The 20,847-nt window shown below is 40.3% G+C and overlaps 2 protein-coding genes across 6 annotated transcripts in view; both read left to right on the top strand.

Moving 5' to 3' along the window:
• Nucleotides 1-2,195: 2,195 nt before the first annotated feature.
• DSCC1 (DNA replication and sister chromatid cohesion 1) lies at nt 2,196-16,106 on the top strand. Of its 2 annotated transcripts, none has more exons than XM_035556335.1 (9): nt 2,196-2,473; nt 3,945-4,113; nt 5,643-5,777; nt 8,592-8,682; nt 10,468-10,606; nt 11,830-11,882; nt 13,104-13,261; nt 13,818-13,966; nt 14,772-16,106. In XM_035556335.1, exons 1-9 carry the CDS (start codon nt 2,301-2,303, stop codon nt 14,878-14,880), a joined length of 1,176 nt encoding a protein of 391 aa, XP_035412228.1. In that variant the 5' UTR covers nt 2,196-2,300; the 3' UTR covers nt 14,881-16,106. The 2 variants fall into 2 exon arrangements, with proteins under 2 accessions (XP_035412228.1, XP_035412229.1); XM_035556336.1 differs by having other exon boundaries at nt 2,226-2,473; nt 13,107-13,261.
• Nucleotides 16,107-17,317: 1,211 nt separating this feature from the next.
• Nucleotides 17,318-20,847, top strand: part of TAF2 (TATA-box binding protein associated factor 2) — a 57,379-nt gene continuing 53,849 nt past the window's right edge. The window contains exons 1-3 of one of the 4 annotated variants that reach the window (XM_035556340.1): nt 17,318-18,063; nt 19,559-19,613; nt 20,409-20,569. In XM_035556340.1, coding sequence (XP_035412233.1) covers nt 18,011-18,063; nt 19,559-19,613; nt 20,409-20,569 — 269 coding nt within the window. In that variant the 5' untranslated portion in view covers nt 17,318-18,010. The remainder of the gene's footprint in view (nt 18,064-19,558; nt 19,614-20,408; nt 20,570-20,847) is intronic. The other 3 variants (XM_035556338.2, XM_035556339.2, XM_035556341.2) reach the window with 3 other exon arrangements.

Genomic DNA, 20,847 nt, shown 5'->3' with positions numbered 1-20,847 from the left:
CTCTTCCATTCTGCTACAGGTGAGTCTCACCTCTGCTTGTAATATCACAGAATCATAAAATCATTAAGGTTGGGAAAGACCTTCAAGATCATCTGACCATATGTTCCATGCTCCTGGATCTTGACAACTTCAGCTCACCATAACACCTCAAACTGAAAATAGCACTCATTTAAGCTGCAGCAACTCCAGAGCAAGTAAATAATCCCACAGGACTGTTATAAAATAATTTCAGGATCCTACCAAGCTCCCTTAGCATAACGTGCATTTTCTTATCAATTGACAGCAACATTGACTGTTCAGTGTCTCCTCATTCTCTTTGCAATCCACATTCATTAACTGATTCATCTTTGTTTCAAGAAATGAACTTTAGGAGTTCAAACTTAAAAAAAAAAAAAGAAAGAAAATGTTTGTAATTCAAATATGCAAACTCCATAAATTTGTATGTTGGATTCAGTTCCTTGATTTCTTGATTTCTCTTGAATCTTTTTTTTTTTTTTATTCCACATAGTGGAAAGTAAAAAGAAGAAGAAATAGGCATGCAAGTTAATTCAAAAAATTACACAAATTAAGGTATAAATTAAAACCAACTTAACTGAACAGCTATTTAAACAGTTAGTGACTGTGTGAGCATTTACTTGGTAGAACAGTGATTTCCTGGTTTAGCTTAGAGGTGTGTAAGAACAGACTTATATTGAAGCAAGATGTAATGGTGGAGATTTAGATTAGAGGTTTGGAGGGAATTCTTCACTCAGAGGGTGGTGAGGCACTAGACCAGGTTGCCCAGAGAGGTTGTGGATGCCCCATCACTGGAGGTGTTCAAGGCCAGGTTGGATGAGGCCCTGAGCAACCTGATCTAGTGGGTGGCATCCCTGCCCATGGCAGGGGGGTTGGAACTGGGTCGTCTTTGAGGTCCCTTCCAACCCAAACCATTCTGTGATTCTATGAAACTGAAGTAAGACTGTACACATACCAGCTTGCACCTACGCATTACTAGAAACCAACGTAAGCTAAAGTGCCTCAGGTTTTATATGTACACAATGACTTGACTACCACGGTCCCCTGAAATATAGCGTGAAAATATGATAGATGGCTGAGTCTGTGAATGAGCAACAATGCTGGTGATAGAGGTAGCTCTCTCGCTATTTCAGTGCAAGTTTTCTCCAAGCCCAATTCCCTGGCACTACTCAAGCAAGGGACCTTCTGAAGGCAGACAATGTCCAACTCTGTCACGTGTAGCAGTCATTGCTACCTGCCAGCTGTGTACCCAACCCATCGGCTCTGTCCCATTGTCTGGGTCATTTGGTTCAAACTTATTCTGAGCAAAGCGAGTCTCTGCAGGCAGAAACATGCGATGTAGTACAAAGGAGTACAAAGGAGTACAATTTCCAGCTGAATATGAAGGGGCAGTTCTTCACTGGGAGGGTGACAGAGCACTGGAACAGATTGCCCAGTGAGGTTGTGGAGTTTCCTTCCCTGGAGATATCCCAAACCCGCCTGGATGCCATCCTGTACAACGTGCTCTAGGTGATCCTGCTTGGCAGGGGGGTTGGACCAGATGATCTTCAGAGGTCCCTGCCAACCTCGGCCATTCTGTGATTCTTTAAAGCAGTCAGTTAGCTAATGGACACAATGCCAGAGAGGAGAGGCACACTGCCAGGCCCAGCGTTAACATGCCCTGCAGTAACACCTCGCTGAGCCCAGAAGGACCAGGTGGTCCTGGGTGAGGTGGAGACGTGTCAGCCTCTGCTGCTCCACAGACAGGACCAGTTCCCAGTATTGGTGAACAGCTGTCTCCTGACCCTTTTTTTTTTTTTTTTTCTTACGCTTTAGGGTTTTTCTTTGTGCTACAACATGAAACACAGCTGGAGCTCAAATCACAAGGGTTACACGAGCTGAACTTGGCGTGTCATGGTCTTCCCTGAGGGACAACTTGGCCACAGGAGAACTGGGTGCTTGCCCTCAGCAAGCTACCGGACCCCACAGCATGAGGGAAGGAGCACGAGTGGGTGACAACGAGCCATGGGGCAGCTGCTCCCCCACAGAATCGAGCCTTCCCTCGGACACTGTGGTAAAATAGGACATTTTATGCATTTGTATGGCATTTTATAGGCAGAGAGAGAGATTTTATTGCAACCAGTCAGATACAGGGTGGGTTGAGGTGACTTCCCTTCAGACCCGCCCGCCCCACCGATCACTCCGGACGCAGTTCAACCACAACCACAGCATCAAGCCACCGGGCGCAAGGCGCCGGCTGCTTCCCGCCTCTCGCCGCTGCGAGCGCGGGCGGCCGGGCGGGCGCCATGCGGAGCCGGGCGGAGGTGGAGGCCACGCTGCGCACCGCCAAGCTGAGCCCCGCCGAGCTGCTGCCGGCCGCGCAGTGCCTCAGCTTCGGGCCGGGGGCGGCCGGCGCCGGGGAGTGCTGCCTGCTGCAGTTGGAGCCCGGCCTCTGCGCCCAGCTGGAGGCCGGGGCCAGGTACCGCTTCCCCCTGGAACGAGTGGGGTTGGGGGGGGTGGGAGGCAAGGGGGGAAAGTAAGCTGCGTTCTGCCCCCGGTCCGGTCAGGGTAGCTGCTTTAGTAACAAAAATAGCAAATGTTTCCTAAATTTGCAGGGTGTTTTGTTGGGGAGTGTTTGCTCCTTTTGTTTTCTTTCTTTCCATGTGGAAAAAGTAGGTTTAGGGAAGAAATGCTGCTGAGATTTTAGCTGGAACAGTGAAAGGATTGCTGCCGGGCATCCTAAGGCAGACACCTAGAAATTTGGAAATCCTAAAAAGAGTCCTACAGACTTTTGAGATGTTCCTGCTGGAGCTTGAGGTTGAGCTGAGGCAGCAGAGCACCTCAAAACCCCACAAACAGGCCAGTGAAGGAGGCTTTGCCGCGTGTTGGGGTGGTTTTGTGACACTCTGTACCTCGGCACCAACACCAGAGAATTAAGTTTTTGAGATGGTTTTAAAATGTCGTCGTTTATCAACTGCAACGCTAGCCATATAATAAAAATGTTTTAGATGATACAACGTTAGAGCTCCCCCTTAAAAAAAAAGGTCCTCAGAGATGCCCGTCAGTGAGGCTGTTGGTGCTGGGTGGACAATGGCTGGGGTGCCAGTGGTTGGGGGACCACTCGGGGCATAGCTGGGCTTTGTTCACACATGCAAGCTTTGGGAATCAAAATTAGCAGTTTGATTAAATTGAAACTGAGCACTTAATTAACTGAGCACTTAAAATCAGTGTAGCCTAGGTGAGCTGTGGCCCTGCTTTGGTATTATCATGCCGTCGCTAAGAATCTCCATGTAGTCAAGTATGTGAGCTGAAGAAGGGGATTTGCTTTAGATTCTTTATCTGGAAATTTTATAAAGTCTATTTGTTGTTGTTGTTCTGTTGTTGTTTTTTTTCTTTGTGTGTGTATGTGTTCTGTTTTTCTTTGTGTGTGTGTGTTTGCTGCCTGGAATCAGTTGCAAGAAAATATATAAGTTTGTCTGAGGGAGTTATCTGAAGGACACTGCCCAACAGACAATTTCTACTTGCTTCTTGTTTCACAATGGGCTAATTCCTCAATAAGGAGCAGCTCTAGCTATAATCTGTTTTCTGGGGTTAGTGAGTTGGTTCAGATGTTAAGCATTACTAACTCAATGATTCGGGGGTTTTTGTGTGAGGAGGTTGGGCTGTGGTCTACGTAAAAGTCTACGTAAAAGCCTTGAATACCTATCTTTCAGAGTGGAAAAACTCAAAAAAGGAGAGGTAAAGACATAGTGTTAAGATATTTTAGATAAATTGATAATTACAACTTTACATTTTGGTATACTGTGACTGCTGCTACCAAATAGAACTGCAGTTTATAGTGGCTTTACCAATGTTTAAATATAAAGAAAAAAAATCACGTGTTTAATAGGTGTTCATCCAGAAATAGAGGTAAAAATACATCTTTATTTTTGTGCTTTTTTTTTTTTCAGCCTGGTAATCCGTGGTGAAAAGGATGAACAAGCAGTGTTGTGCAGCAAAGATAAAACTTACGACATGAAAATAGCAGATACCTCAAATATGCTGCTGTTTATTCCTGGTTGCAAAACTCCAGAAGAGCTGAATGCAGATGAAGCATCTGGCAGTGTTATTCATTCACAGGTATGCCTTTCTGGATTTTTGTTTGTTTGCTTTAATTCTCTAATCCCGTATTCTCCATATTTTTTTGTATTTTATACAGGAGGCTTATGTGAAACCCTGGGTAGGATTCAGTTGCCTAAACATAGACTTCCAATGCCACTTTAGATGATTTGTGGTCTTGGTCTAGCTACAAGCTGCCATTCCAGAAGGACATGGATCCCCTGTAGGTTCTTTGTATATCCATCAGTCTCAGGAGGATGTCTTCATAAACACACTTTATACACAGGGGGCACTCTGTACCTTAGGGTGTCCAAAATGGCTCTAGGGCCCTCGTTTAGGCAACCAAACTTTATCCATAATGTATGATAATTATTGTTTCTAAGAAGTTCAAACTCCGGTTTATTTTGAGTGTATAGTAATTACTTATGGTAGGTATTAAAAGTTTTCAAAGAATATCTGATTTCTTAGTGTTAGCAGCTCTTCTAAAAATAAGCTGTTTGTAAGCTGATTCTTATGAAAGCTTTCCCCAAAAGGCAGATTATACCATGTCACACTTGAACATTATTTTTTAAACACAGAAATATATTCAAAGGTTACTCTTTTTCAACTAGCATCTGGAAAGATTTGTTGGAGCGGATGATTTTGGAGTTCTGAGTTCAAAGAATTCATTGTTCTCTGCTCCTCTGAAGTGTAGTTAATAAAGTTCTACCAAAAAAATAGTTAGGAAGACGTTGTTACTAGTTCATTATTTGCTGTAATGGACATAATGACATCATTGAAGAGTAATCCTGTATGTCCTTGGATGAACATAATAATCAAAACATCACAATTTCTTTTGTGAAGTCAGCATTATTTCAAAGTTCAGGGGTCTTTTTGTTGTTGTATTTTTAATGGTGAGCTCTTTACCAAATAAATAAATAAATAATCTGATAAAGCGTTCAGATTACTCTGAAGGTAAAGATTATTAGATAGTATTCTTGAATCAGTTACACCTGAGCTTGTTGTTGGAGACTTTACATCTGTGTGTTGAATCAGAGTAAGACATAGAGATGTTCCGTTAGCTGTACGAAAGTGTAGCCTACTATCTCATTAATGTCTGTTTTACTTGAGCTTAATGATGGGATGAGTCATTGGGATGATTAAAAAAACCAAAGTAGATCCCAAAATGGGAAGAATCAGAGAAGATGGAAACAGGGTAATACAGGAGGGCTTTTATGGCAGTAATATAGCTTAGCATTAAGGGGAAATATTGACAAGGATTGTGCAGGATTATATCCCATCATGACAGCCTATCATTTATATGCAGAGATGAGCTGGTCCATTTGTCATATGCACTACAAATATTTTTTATCACACAACCGTGGACTTCTGTTCTTTGCTTCTGGTGGTAATTTTCTGATGGAAAATATTATGGTGATGTTTCATTCACCTGTTAATAGATTTTTTTTTTTTTTTCTCAGTGACTTGATTAAAACTTTTTGCTGAAAATGTTTTGGTAAGCTCCTGTGAATCCAAGTGGTACGTTAAAATGTCTGTGTATTTTCCTGTAGATTGCTGGCTTCTCCAATAACTATTGGGAGTTGCGGAGATGTCGGCCTAAACTGAAGAAACTGAGGAAGCTTCTAATGGAAGATCCATATGAAGGACCAGATAGTGGGAAAGATCAGACTTCAACAGTGTCACATGTAAGTCACTTTCTTGAAGTTGGTAATGGGCAAATAAAAGTAAAGAAACATTCTTAACTAGAAAAACAGCTTTGATGTTTCACAGTGCTGCTTCGAGTTAATTTTTTTAAGCCTACTACAAGTTGGTAATTATTAGCACTTCTGCTGACTCACAGGTAAGCTATCAGCTTTTCAGTAAGAAAAGGACGGAAGTAAGTAAGGAAGGACACTGGAAGAGGCTGGCGATTTCCCTTTTTATGTGGAGAGTTGCTTGAATACATGCTTCTGAACTTTCTCAAAACTCGGGGAGAGGTATAGGACTGTTAAGGTATAATACGGTTTTTCTTTCTCTGGGGCTGTCACGTATGACATGCTGTGTCTGACCTAAGTATGAGGTCCAGGATGCCCACATACAGGTCATCGGCCGATCAGTAGTTTATGATGACAAGGAGGAACAGGGAGTAGCAGAGAATGACAAAGATGATACAAGGCAGAGAGTGAGACTGACACTACAAGAAGGGAAGACACAACTAAAATTTTGTCCTGCTCCCCTTTTATGTTTCCAGGAAATCCAATTTAAGATCAAAATAACGGAGATAACTGCACCACCGCGTGTGCACACAAACAGATGGTAGCTTAGATGCATTTAACACTGAGGGTTAGTTGAAGCTGATGTTAATAAACCATCTGTGTGTGCTTGAATGTACAAACATAAGTGTTACTTTTTTTCCTTTAGAAGTTCTGCTTCTTTTGATTTACAGACTAATTTCTGAACTGTTATAGAATTGTTCACCCAGCATTGCCTTCTTGATCTTTCATTTTCCCACAAACTGTTCTAGGAAGGGATGTCAGAAGGAAAAAGGCTTAAATTATCAATGCTTATAATTTCTAGACAAAGGCTAGCAGCATAAAAAGACGTTATACGCAACAATATATATTGATAATATTAGATGAATGCCATAAAACCATGTCACTGTCTTTCCAAACACTAGTGCTTAGTTTGAAGACTGATCTGCATTTGTTTTGAAGGAGAATGTTTCATATATCGGCTTACTGAAGAGTAACTGGATGTATCAGATAAATGTAGACAAATTTCATCTATGCCATTGATGGAACTGTAAATGAATCAAAGTTCTCTATGGGACTGCTGCTGACTGGAATCCCAAATAATAGTGTAAAGATTTCCACTTTGGTGTTTGCTTACACTTAGTGTTTTCCGGGTGTTGGCAACAAATAAGCCACCTTTAATTTGTTTGAAAACAGATTGCTCAGTTTTAGTGGTTTAATGTGAACTTCTTATAGCTTTCAGTTGTCTGTACTGTGTCATACATGGAGAACCGTGGAGCCACTGGATGTGGAGCCAAGGAACCAGTAGCATTATAAGAAAGTACTGTAAGGAAGCCTGGCACATCGTGATGTGATTTAGCAAACTACATGAAAACTTAGAAACAAGCTAATACACAGCTTGCTCAGGATGTACCAAGTCAAAATCCTGGATTTTACAATGAAATGGCAAGGCATACTCAAATGATTGCGTGTGTCTGAGTTAATGTATTTAATGTGTTCCCTATCCTTAGCTGGAAATGGCTGCAATGGCCGCGATACTAACCTATTTCCTTTTATGTTTGCAAGGGTGATGCAGCTGATAAAAGCATCCTAGCTGAGAGCAGTGATTTCTTAAAAAGGGTGAAGTGATAGCTGGTAGAGTGCTAGCCTGGCCTCAGTGGACCAAAAGTGAAGAACTCCTGTGCAGGATGTTAACTGAATGGCAGTTTTGAACTCTCAAACACCCGTACTGGTCTGGGGATATATTTGCTCTGAAGTGCTGTCAGTATTTATTTAAGTACTGCTTAACAGGGCAACCCCTTGCTGCAATACTGTTGCAAGTTCAGCGCTGCGTAGCTTAATGATGCTTCAACATGCTGTCTGATGGGAATGGCATAGCAGGAAGAGGAGGCCCTTCTGTATTAAATGCTTTCCTAACATACAGGGTATGTTCCAAACTTAGTGTTGGCTTGTTCTATTTGTGTTCCTGTAGCAAGTACTTCAATCCAAATATTGTTTTTCTGATAGCAAATGTTCTTAGGCTATAATCAACAAAATTCTAATATTAGCGTTAATTAAAAAAGACTTGTCAGGTGAATAAAGGAATTGGTTAAGCCCTGTTTCCTATGGGCTTAGGTCTAGTGTTCTTTCCCTTTACTTTACTCCTCACGATACCTTCTGTTCCTCCCACATCTCGTAGATCTTTACTGGTATCCAGAGTGCCCTCCCTTTTCACAAACTGTTTTCCAAGAAGCTGCGTGTGCTGGGCTGCTTCTGTGCTATGTCTGCTAACTGGCTGGCAGACATCAAAACACAACACGTAACTCCTGAGGTCACGCCGGGGGCTTCTCCTCAGTGGAGGTACTGAGTTCTGACCTCCAAAGGGGATGAGAGATTTTGAGTCTCTGTAAACTTGTTCGAATATCACAGATTAAAATGTAATTTAATGAAGACAGAACGCATTCCGTTTTCATTCTTGCTGTGTTGCTTTACTTCCGATGCCTAGTTTGACATCCTAGTTTGACAATCCAGATGCCTTCTGAAGCTAGTTTGACATCCTGGGAATATGTATGCATGGCACAAAGGCTTCCCCGTAGTTAGGCTGTTTTTTATATTGGATAACCCTTTGAGAAACTGTTGGAAGTGACAGGAGAAGTGTCAGAGAGCGGTAAGCCTTAGAAATATCGATCTTCCAAGTCTTTTATTATTTCGTATAATGCATTTAGCATAGTTGATGAAACAAAGATGGAGTAAGGATAACCTGTTCTATCCTTTTTTTCCTTGTTGCAGTATACAACAGAAGATTTGTTAAGTATGGTTCAAGCAAGTGAAGAAGAAATAATGCACCAGTTGCAGGTTTTAGATGCCTGTAAAATTAAAGGTATTTGTCTCTAAAGAATATTCTTTACTCATGAGGAAATAACCCTGCTTTTTCTCCCAAAATATCTTTTTTCTCTAATAAGATCTTTTCATTCCATACCCTTGTCTTTCTGCAAGTTAGTTCAAGGTCCTAAAATCTGCTTCCTTATTTCTTATATCCTCTGCTGCTATGAAGGTGATTAAAAAGGTAAAAGTGGGCAGGCATCAGCCAGGACAGTTGAACAGAAACAAAAGAGGTGGAGAGTACACAAAGCAAGTTGCACAGTGCGACTGCTCAGCGCCCACTGACCAATGCCCAGCCAGTCTGAAAGCAGTGGCAGCCCCCCCACCCACTGACCCCAGCTTTACTGCTGAGCGTGTCATCAGATGGTGTGGGATGTCCCTATGGTCACTTGGGGCCAGCTGTCCTGGCTGTGTCCCCTCCAGCTCCTGGGGCACCCCCAGCCCCTCGCTGGCAGGGCAGCACGAGGAGCTGGGGAGTCCTTGGCTCTGAGTGAGCGCTGCTCTGCAACAACTGAAACAGCGGTGTGTTACCAGCATTATTCTCATCCTAAATCCAAAACGCAGCTCCATACCAGCTGCCAGGAAGAAAATAAACTATCCCAGCTGCAACCAGGATACCAGTGTAGTTCCTTCTTTAATTCTACAGGCACTGTCACCAGAGTTTCCCACCCATAGCATGAATATCTTTTGGGTGGTTGCCCCCTTCATGGATGAATGAGTACAGCTTTCCGCATTTCTAGAGGCAAAAATAGTTGATCTGTAGGTATAGCCAGCCCTTTGATAGTCCTTTCTTCCTCCCAAACAGGGCTTATTTCAGAAGTCTCTGTGCTATGCAAGGTAAGGTTGGAGCAAGTGACTTTAGGACAGCTCTTACTTGTCCTGTACTTGGCAAAGTCCAAACCCTCACCTGGATGCCAGGTGACAGCAATCCTAGAGTCATAGGGTCATTGTATGGGGTGGAGTTTTCAGGTCCAAACCTCATTTTTAGAACAGCGACAACTTGGAGCAGGTTGCTCAGGAATTCACCTGTTGGGTTTTGAGCATTTCCAAGGACAGAGGTGGCACAATCTCTCTGTCCAGGCCGTTCTGGGCTTTGACTTTCTGCAAAGTGAAAAAAAATTGTTCTAGTACCTGGCTCCATTGTCAAAGCTTGTGCTTGTTGCTTTTTGTCCCACCCCTGAGCACTGCTTGGAAGCTTTCTGCTCCATCTTCTCTATAGTGTCCCGTTAGGTAGTTGAGGACAATCTCACAGGTAACTTTGTCATTTTACAACTGCATGGCGCTGTTGTACCAGGTCTGTGCTTTGTCTCTTCTGGTTTTCTGTGCTCTTGGCTGGACCTGAGCTGACACTTTGCAGAACCAGTGCAGTCAGTTCTGTTCATGCAGTTCTGTGCTTGAATAATTATTTTTTCCAGGTCTGATTCATCTCAGGATGAAATCAGTGTCTTTGTATCTGTGGCAGTTAATCTACATAAACAGCTATGAAAAATTGAATTCATTTTATTGCTCCTTTACATTTGATCTTACTGTTCTGCGCTTACTCTTACATTTCACAGAATCACAGAATTGTAGGGGTTGGAAGAGACCTCAAGAGATCATTGGGTCCAACCCCCCTACCAAAGCAAGTTCCCTAGAGTAGGTTGCATTTGATCTTGGTCAATCCTCTGTAGTTCGTAAAGGTGTGACCGAAATGTCCTGCCTCCTGTAACATATCATCAGGGAAATAGAGTTAAGGTGTTAACCTTTCCTTCTAATGCTGTTTTGTTCTTTTTCTGTTTGGCAGGATATTGGAGGATTTTAGAATTTGACTATGAGATGAAACTCTTGAATCATGTGACTCAGCTGATAGACTCGGAGTCCTGGTCTTTAAGTAAGGTTCCCTTACGTACATGTCTTGAGGAGCTTGGACCTCTAGAGCCCACGTAAGCAATTACTTTTGGTCCTTAAAATTGTCTATAATCATTATTAGTTAAATCACTATTAATTATTTATTAGAATTACATTTTTATAACTCTAATTTTCAGTTACCAGAGTGTTAGTGATAAACTTTCTTTGGCTCTAAAATACAGAAGGGTATTAATAGTTCTCTGCTGTATTTACCCAGGAAAACACTACTGTTAGCGTTTTTGGAGGCACGGATTAGCTCCAAATGTAGTGTCTCGCTAGGTTGCTGATTGCTTATAAGTCACAACCATGATTTGTCTCCTTATTTCTTTTAAGTATGTTTTTGTGGCCAGACCCATAGACTGCTATTTATTATTGGTATTGCTTGAGATGGGTTAGGGTTAGGAGAAAGAAAACTTTTGCACCATTCAATTGGCTGCACTTATCTTTTTTTTTTTTAATTACAGCTGTTATTAATTCTACATAATAGAGAAGTAATGGGAATTTTATTTCTTTGTGCATACAGTGTGATTTGGGGATTACAAGAGATCGTGTTCTGTTGTTTAGACAGCAAGTTTTGTAAACTGATTTTAGTGTGTATTGGTAGTATACACGTACAATTGTAATTGGTTCAAAAGTAGAAACAGAATCACAGAATGATGAGGGTTAGAGGGGACGTAGGGAGTTCATCTGGTCCAACCCTCAGACGTTACTACTGAGTTGTAACTGATAGAAGTAATGTGTACTTAAGCCTAAAGTTGCTGACCACGTTGAAATACTAGTTTTGAAGCTATAGCTAGCCAAAAATGTTCAGTTTCTCTCGTCTGTGGTGTCTCGGTGCTGTATTTCTGATGTAATACTGAATTCAGTTCGTAAGAGCTGACTTTTAGGCTGACATCAGAAGTCATGAAATAATTTAAGGTTACCATTTAAACAATCTCAAGTTTGCAGTAGGGAGTGTTTTTATGTTTATTTGGCTTGCAAAAAAAAATAATTAAAATTTGCTTTTGGTGTTATATCTGCAGTTAGGCTATAATGTCCCATCCTCCATTCTCGTTTTTTTTTTTTACTGTACTTGTTTACAACTTCTTGGTAACTGTTTTTATTATGTCCTAATGAAACTGGTTAGGCAAACTCAGAAGAACAGTTCCAAGTGTGTTCACAGATATTTTTGAAACTGTATTGGTTTTGATCTAAATAGGAAATGGTAACATACAAAGGCAAAAGCAAGTTATAAAGTTTTTTTTTTTCTCCTCTCCAGAGAGATGATAGAACATATTCTTTTAAGCTATGGAAGGAAATACACCGATGATGGTAAGGTTGGAAAATCACGTATGTTTGAATTTTAAAAATAAAACAGTTACTCTTTAGTAACTGAAGATTTTGCGAGGATATTAAAATATTAATTTGCTACAATTCCAGTAAAAGGAGGAAGCAGACAGTGAACCAAAAAAAAAACACAGTAAAATTGTTAAGAGAAAGGTCATAGGAAAATGGACTGTTGAACTATATGAGACACTAGAGAAAACTCAGGAACCAAAAGAGGTACCTAAAGTGATCTATTAGGTGTCTACCAGCAATACTTTTTGTGACTGAAGACAGATTGCTTCTAAAATTCAGATGGAATTTCTCTTATATTCCATCTAAATATTCCATTGAGAATTTATATTCCACTTTATAAACCAATTTATATTCCACTAGGAGGTCTTGGATGTCATGTGTTTTAAGCAAGTAGTTGTGCTGTTGCAGACAGTCCATGGAATGTGAATTTGGCTTGCCTGAAGTAGACACTTAGACTGAGTCCCCTGAACTGCACAGCAAGATCCACTGATTGTATTGCCTACCTCTCCACTGCTTGTCTCACGTGCATACATCATAGTTCAGTGCCTTCACCTCAATTATTCCCCATAGCTGTCGTCATCTCACCTTTGACTGAAGTACACAGGTGAGCAGTTGTAGTGATACAGATTGTCTTTTTAGTGTATTAAGGCATGTTGACAAAGAATAGTTTTGAATTACAGGGAGTGCAGATGACTGAAAAGGTGGAAGGTAGCGTTCGTGCCTGACGTTCAGAGAATTTTAGCCAAGAAAATGAAGATAGATTCTCTTTATTTCCTTTGTCATACCATAATATAAAGATGATTAAGGAAATCAGTTTTGTTTAATTGTTCAACTACTGGCAGCAAACGCTAATACAAGCCAGTAGGAATGAAAACTGTAGGAGAAAGTGTCCCTGTGGAGAAGGGAAAAGATGATGATGGCGGGGGGAGGTTGCAAATATAGTGAGTGATACGAATGAATGCAGCAGCCAGACAGTGCTGCACACACACCTAATAATCTGCATATTTGTTCTTCAGAAAGGGAAGACAACAATCATTTTTCTGAAGTAATATGAAGTCAGGTTACTCCCCCAGAAAAATAAAAACAGAATAGCTGGTTTGTAGAAGACTGTAGAACAGAATGGATATTTGAGGCTGTTCTCTGTTCTGTTATCAAAAAGCAAGAACCCACCGTACTGTGTCTTTTGTTTCTCAGCAGGGGAGGTTTATTTTGAAATGCGTGAAGATAAAATATGCAGAGCTATAGCACAAATGCTTTTGCAAAATGCAGTTAAATTCAATCTGGCGGAGTTTCAAGAAGTCTGGCAACAAAGTGTCCCTGAGGGGATGACAACAAGGCTTGATCAACTTAAGGTAAAAACATAAAGAAGGGAGGAGTCTTCCATGAGTAGGCACAGCTGAGTGTCACATCTAGATGTTATCAGTTGCTGGGGATTGGTTGTATTATTTCTGCCAGCTTTTCAATACTGCTTCTGACATCCTCTGTGAGTGTCAGTAGTGCGGAATCACGATGATTCAGGCTTCTGTAGGTCTAACGTGTTTCTCTATTTGAAGAGAAGTTGCAGCTGTACAGTTAATACTGGTAAAGTAACTAAAGCAGAAGCTATTGTAGACTAGACTGTAGTGACAGCCTCTACAGTGGCAAGCACTAGGAAAATCCTTTTGCTGAAAGGAGACGGGGAGGTGTCAGAACTTGATAGGTTTCCCTTCCCTTCTTGTCATAAAGGAAATGATAAATATTCCCAATAAAAACAGCACCATTATGGTATTTTTTTAGTTTGCTGCTATCAGTGCAGTTCTAGAAGACTTTGGAGATGCAGAGGGCAACTCGTTATGGATTGTTGCTAGAACGAATTAAATTAAATTGTTTTGGTTTATTTAACATTTTCTCTCTGATGCTGATATACAGGGCTTGGCTCTTCTGGATAAAAACTCAAGACCAGAGACCATCTTCCTGCTAAAAGTAGAAGACTTACCTGAAGATAATCAGGAAAGATTCAACAGCTTATTCAGCGTACGGGAAAAGTGGACAGAAGAGGATATAACCCCTTATATACAGTAAGGATACATTAAAATATGATTGCATTTAAAAAAAAAGTGAGGCAGAATTATCATGATATAAATAGTGTTGATATTCTTCCCTTTTTGCATGGCTGACTTCTTATCAGCTATGACTGCCTTAGTACTTACATTTTGTTTTAAATTACTACAAGTTTTGTATGAATAATATCCCCTCTCCTGGGAGCTGTAGCTATATTTGTTTTTTAACTTGTTGATCCCACTGAATTTAAACAGGAGATAATTCTGACTGACTTGATTGAGGCAGACTTAACTTAGAGGATAAATATCCTGAAATTTATAGTTAGTCTCCATATTTACAACTGAAGAACTACAGAGCAGTAGAGCTTTGTATACTGGATCCTTTGCTTTTTTGTCTTAAACTATAATACTATCTGGAAGGCCCAGTCAGGATACACGTGAGCAGATGTAGATGATAAACCAGATTTAACTGCATTAATTCTTTAGGAGGATCTCTAAATTTACTCTAACTTTAATAACTAGTTAAAAAACTGTTTTGCTAGATTGCAAGCTCTCTAGAGAACAGTGGTAATAATAACAAACAAAAAAAAAGAACTACCAAACCCAATTCCTTGTTTCTCAAGTAAATCGTTTTTTTTTTCCTGTTGATTAAACTTCACAGTTCTAAACTTCAGGTAAGCATTGTGACAGTAACTCTTATGCTTTTTTTTCCCCCCAATACCTTAATCCATCTTGTTCTTCCTGTATTTACAAGCATTTCACTGAATCATTGTGTGTGAGAACACCTCTAATATCAGTATCATCTGCCTCATTTCCTTTGTAGAGACTTATGTTCAGAGAAGCAGACAGTTGGTGCACTTCTGACAAAATACGCTCGCTCCTCAATGCAGAACGGTGTTAAAGTTTATAATTCCAGAAGACCCATCTCATAACAAACACTGTTTTAAAAACTGAGACTTCTGAATGGAGTAACAGTGAATGCTGTTTCATCCTGCCTTCTGGGGGAAGGAGTTGTCAAATGTTATGTGGCATTCTTGAGTTGAAGCAGCTGAGTTTCTTGAACAAGTTCTGTTTTCTGCACAGCTATGTAGAATGTAAGGGGGGAATTTGCCTCTTCTAAAGCATAGTGTCTGCAGCCTGTTCCCACTTTACCTTGCCCACCTTCTTTTTCCTTTGCATTATAGTTATGCCAGGAACTACTTTTTGAGTGTACTTTAGCTGTCTATCCGTAAACCAAAGACTACCGTTAAAAATTAAAACCTTATTGATAATAATTGAATTAACTGTATCACATACATTTCAACAGCAAAACAGAATGCTTAATTTTTTGTCCATTATTGAGCATTCTTAAACATGCAGATTTTGTTACTGTGTTGACATTTGGAGTACTACGTGCCTTGACAAGCTCGTGAATGAGTTATTCCTGACTGAGGCTACGCTGGTCATTCTTTTGGAAACTGGTTCTTTTGTAGTCATACCTTTGTGAATAAGATTGGCGCAAACCCTTGACATTTTAACACTTGGCAAAATTGCCTTTTAAATATTACAAAGAAAATATCGCATAACAATCAGGTTTGTAAAATCAAGCTTGAAGATGTAAGAGACTTGTTTTGTGAAGTTCCTATAAACTGCTGTTAGAATGTAGTTGATCTAAAATTCGTCTTTTACAGAATACTACCTTTGCTTTAAAAAGAACTTGTAAAACTTTGTAATGGGACTTTCTAAAATTTTGGTAGGGAAAGTAACTGCACATAACAATTGTGCCTTGAAAACATTATGTTTTGAATATTACTTTGTTTGGAACGATGAAACAAACAGAAATTTGCTATGATATTTGCCATAAAATAGAGTGCCTGAAATCGAAGTTTCTTGATTATTTAAAAAAAGGTTTGCATTAGTCAGTGAACCAGTTTAGTATTAAATATTTTTCAAATATTTTTAACTGAACTATTGTGGTGTTTGGTTTTTTTACACAACAATTTTGCTGCATCATACTCAGATGTAAGGTATAAAAAATCTTGGAATATATAGCTTACTAAATGTATGGTGAGCAGTGGAGAGAGAAAGAAGCTAAAAAGTGTAACTACTAAAATGGATTTTGCATCCTTGGGATTTTGTTACAGATTAAAAAAGTTGAATAAAAAACCTACTTGATTGATTCCCTGTGTTTCGCATTTCTGTAGTGTACACGTGTGCTGTTGGCCCAGCTCCACTGAGACTCAGCTGGGCTTGCTTCCTGGAAGAATTGCCTTGTTCACTGTTTGGTTTCAAAAGCTGTGGCACTTTCTGTTAATAGCACCAGAAGGTTCCTTCTCAGAGTTGAACAGCAATATGAACTTCAAAGCCTTTGAAATAACTTCAGTTGCATCATTTCACTTCTTTACTTGAAACGCATAAGACAATTAGGAGGTTTGTAATCTGTGCTAGAACAGCCTATATTTAAACTGGGTCTTGTTTGTGAAATGAATAAGAATTTAAGTATTACATGAGTAGTGCTGTATCATAATACTTAGGGTAATTATTCAGTTTTATATAAATTGGTTTTCCATGTGAGATTCAAAATGAGATGATGCTTTCTGAATTTCAAGAACTGCTACTAAAAAAAGGTGAAAAGAATAAATAGCTTCTTTGATGTAAGAGCTTGCTTCAACGTAAAATAGATGAAGCAAAACTTGCTTATAATAGAACAAATATGGAGAAGGTTCATGGTGTGTCCTAATAATTCTAACTAAAAGCCCTCCACAGTACCAACTAGAGCATGAGGGAAGAAGACAGTGCCAGGAAATCATTTGTTTTGCTCTGTGGCAAGGTTTCAGCAGCATTGTTATTATCTTAAACTGTTTTTTGATTCAAAAGTGAGGACTGCAGTGTTTTGTTATCTTCCTGTTAGTGTTTGTCGGGTATGCCATTGAGTCTGGCCCTTGAGTAAATTAAGTTCAGGTACACTTTGTGCATTTCAAGTAGATTTAAATGTCTGTCAGGCACTGGCGCTTCTCTAGTGAAAAAGCAAGAGGTTTGCACGCAAGCAGCCAGCACGTTTTGGGGGTGATGCTGCTGGCTTTGTGCAGCTGGAGGTGTGACTGGAGGCCGGGCAGGTTTGGCAGTGACAGCTGGCACCTCACTGCTCCACAGCCGTCCCTGCACCTCACAAAGCTTCCAGCCAGCATCACCTCGCTGCGGATTTACAAGAGAGGAGCGAGACAACAGCTAAAGGCGCTGTTTCTGTTGAAACACACCCCACACTGCGGGTCGGAACCAAAAAAAGCCCGACCCTTCATGACTGAAGCGTGACGAGCCCTGTGGTGAGCAGCACAGCGGGAAAGCCGCGAGCGGGCGCCGCCATCTTGCGGGGCAGGGCGAGCCGCTGCGCACGCGCACGCCGCAGCCGCGGGGCTTCTGAGGGTGGGGAGCAGCGCGCATGCGCGCTAGGCCATGCCCCGACTCCCCCCTTACTCTTCTGGGGTTATTTCTCGAGTTTTATTTTCTTCATTTTTATTATTTTTTCCTTCGCTTATGGCCGTTTCCGACGGGCATTGCGGCGCCGTTTCGGAAAACGAGCTGCCTTTGCGTTCGCGGAGGGAGCCGGCCGTGACCTTTCAACCGGCGGGGGTTAAAGGCTGCCGACAAAATGGCGGCCGCTGCTGAGGCGGGGAGCGGCGGGGCGCGGCGGCGGCGCTGCTGAGGGGGCACAGCCTGCAGCCCCCCGGCTCCGTCCCGGCCTGCGGGGCTTCCTCAGCCCTGTCCTCACCGCAGAAGGGTCCCTGGGTCTCGTCTTAGCTCCGTCCCTCCTGTGGGAAGCAAGCAAGCGGCGCCCCCGGAGCGGTATCGTTGTGTGAGGGGTGCGTGTGTCGCCTCCGGGAGGCTCTGCGGGAAGGCTGGATGCTGGTCGTGGGCTAACCGTGCTGCTGGCGCCGGCCGAAGATGCTCGACTCCGGAGGCGCGGATCCGCTGCGGAGATGAGCGCTCCGGAGCGGCGGGACACGACGAGAAGAAGGGCCCATCGAGCGGGGATGGTGGTGATGGCGGTCTGACAGCAGTGTGTGCTTAGTGCTGCTCTTCAGGATGAATAGGAAGAAAGGAGACAAAGGATTCGAGAGCCCGAGACCGTATAAATTATAAGTATCCAGTTTTAAAAAATTGTTATGCTTGAGGCCGACGTGCATTTTGAAGCGGTCCTCAGGCTGATCAGTAATTGTCCACCTGAGAAGGTTGGAGCTATGGCTTACAGCGTAGCTTGCTCTCAGAAAATGCATGTTGTAGGGTTATGTCTAACTGTGTGATCTTGTAGCCAGAGTCTGTAAGCCCCCAGTCTCACCATACAAACATACTTACCTTGTGCTCTTCAGAGCTTAGAGATCTTTCCATGCAGCATCAGCACTACAGATCATGCCGTCAAGTTTCATTCTTCCTGCGGTGTCAAGCCCTTTTAGTCTTGCAGGCCTTTTCTGTATACGAACCCAAGTACATTTATAAATAAAAGCAAACATTTGTGTCAAGCAAATTATTATTTTTACACGGTTGTTATTCTGTTTGTAACCTAGCTGTAAAGAAATTGGTTGCAGATTTCAGAGGATCTTAGCCTTTGTTTTATAAAGAAATCATGGAATTATTAAATCTGCAACAGAAATGTATTTTTAAATAGAATTACAGATAGTATCATACACATTTTAATGTGTATGTAGGCAATTTGAATTCATCATTGGATACTGGCTTGTATCATTCTCTTGTAGGATTTTTTTTTATTAAGCTATGTTGCTGGAAGCCAAGTCATTTTTTAATACGCAGGGTACTTGAGTATGTTCATATAATGCGTGACATGGCGTAAAAGTTGCATTATTACAAGGTTATGTCTTGAGTCAGTACTCTGAAGTGCTGTGAAGATCCCATCTAGTACAGAAAAAAATTAGTGATAACTTATCAAGTTTTAAAAAAGTTGGAATTATTGTTTTATCTCTCATTTGTAAAATGAGTTTTATTTACCAGTGGGTCTAATACACAATTCAAAACTTAAGTAAATGCATTTGACTTGTTTAAAATACTATCTTGATTAATTTATTACCATTATTTTAAAAAATATTTTTATACTAATAGTAAAAATGCATACTTATATTTTTTTAATGTTTAGTACCCGCTTATATGAATTATGTATGAGAAGCAACTTCCCAGATAGATGTTCCACACGTTTCTGATCGCAAATGTTATGGCTGCATGCCATTTCCACTGCTGTGCATCACTAAAGTGTTAGAACTTGATTTCAAACTATTAGTAATACCATATTTTTACATACTGTTAATGTGATGTTCAAAAGCTGTGCTGTTATCTTTTTCTGTTATTAGTAATATTTGTTCTTATACTACACTTTGAGTTTATTGCAACTTTTCTGACCTTGCATGCTACATATACTCATTATTTGTTTTGGACCACTTATGTAAGAGACTTAGACCATCATTAATTCTCCTTTTACAAGTATATGCTCTATGTAGAATGTATCTATATATACATACATACCGTATGATCTCTCTGTTTTTATAAATGGGTTGAAATATTATTTAAAATACTTGTAATTGTGCAAAACCTTACTTATTTTAAATTATTTTTTTCTTCCAGCACGACTCACCAGGTAGTTTGTATCAACAACATAAATTTTCAGAGAAAATCTGTTGTAGTAAGTATTTTTTTTTAATAAAATATGAAAGTAGAAATGGAAAGCCTGGATTTTCTTCGTGATTTTAGAGGGAACAACTGCATGCATAAGCTGATTGTGTTCTTCTGCTTCTTTATATTTTATGCTTTCTCAACTGGTGCTTTTCATAAGTCTGTCGTTCCTAGAGATGCCTAAAATAAGATGCCTTGTAATAGTGAATACTTGAACCTCTGTGGGGAAAAGCTTTCAAAAAGAAAGAAAATAGCATTGCAAAACAACTTGCAATTAAGAATTAACTTTTAACAGCATTAGTTGGTGTTAAGGATGGAGTTATAGCATTTAGTAGCTTATACGTGAGTTCGTTGGAGGCTTGAAGAGCGACGTCCATGATTTTGGGCCTCAAGTTGCCAAGGCTTTTTGTGAATTTAGATGTGTGAGTACATGGATTCTGCTTAGGTTTTAAGAGTCATTGTCTCAAGCTTAGATGGCAAAACCTAAAACATGGTGATGGAAGAAAGGGTGGTAGTAACTTGAAATCTAGTCAGTAGAGGCAAATAATTTCCAGGAAAATAAGTATTTTGAAGTTCCGTTTTCTATCATTATTTATTTATTTCACAACTGGGGAAATTCACCTGTTAAATGATATGAAAAAAACGTATTTAAACATCTACAAGGGGAAAACAATTTCATTTTTATATATAACATCAGTTTTTACCTGTGATTTTCCTCTGAAAATGCATTAGATTTTTTTTTAAATATCTTTACATTGTGAACTGATAAAGACTTTATAGAAGGCTTTGATTTGTGTTTTCATAGGGTTATGTGGAACTGACAATATTTCCCACGGTTGCAAACCTGAATAGAATCAAACTGAACAGTAAACAGTGCCGCATTTACAGAGTAAGAGTCAATGACTTAGAAGCAGCTTTCATCTATAATGATCCAACGCTGGAGGTGTGTCACCATGAGTCAAAGCAGTAAGTGATGTATTTAAAACCTTGCAGATGCAGTGTTTTCTCTTGTTGTGAAGCATGACTTATTTTATACTGGCTAGTTTTACCTGGTGATTTCCTAATAACAACATAAGTTTCTATCAAAACAATTAACTTTTGTTATGGTGACTTATTTCTGGGAAAGTTTTTTGACTATAACTTTGACTCTTAGGTTATTCTTTAGAATTTCTTTCTCTAACATTTCTTTGTATGGTTTTGTCAAAGTATCACTTTTTTTTTTTTGTAAGTACTTTATGGGAAAG

Source organism: Cygnus atratus, chromosome 2, assembly GCF_013377495.2.
Source record: "Cygnus atratus isolate AKBS03 ecotype Queensland, Australia chromosome 2, CAtr_DNAZoo_HiC_assembly, whole genome shotgun sequence".
Taxonomy (NCBI): Eukaryota; Metazoa; Chordata; class Aves; order Anseriformes; family Anatidae; genus Cygnus; species Cygnus atratus.
This window is presented reverse-complemented; position numbering and strand designations above follow the sequence as displayed.

What these genes read in the sequence shown, in the direction of transcription:
- DSCC1 (XM_035556335.1), top strand. Translation starts at nt 2,301, where the DNA reads ATGCGGAGCCGGGCGGAGGTGGAGGCCACGCTGCGCACCGCCAAGCTG. An exon ending in GCAGTGTTATTCATTCACAG is followed by an intron (nt 4,114 to 5,642) that starts GTATGCCTTTCT and finishes ATTTTCCTGTAG; the next exon opens with ATTGCTGGCTTCTCCAATAA. An exon ending in AGATGCCTGTAAAATTAAAG is followed by an intron (nt 8,683 to 10,467) that starts GTATTTGTCTCT and finishes TCTGTTTGGCAG; the next exon opens with GATATTGGAGGATTTTAGAA.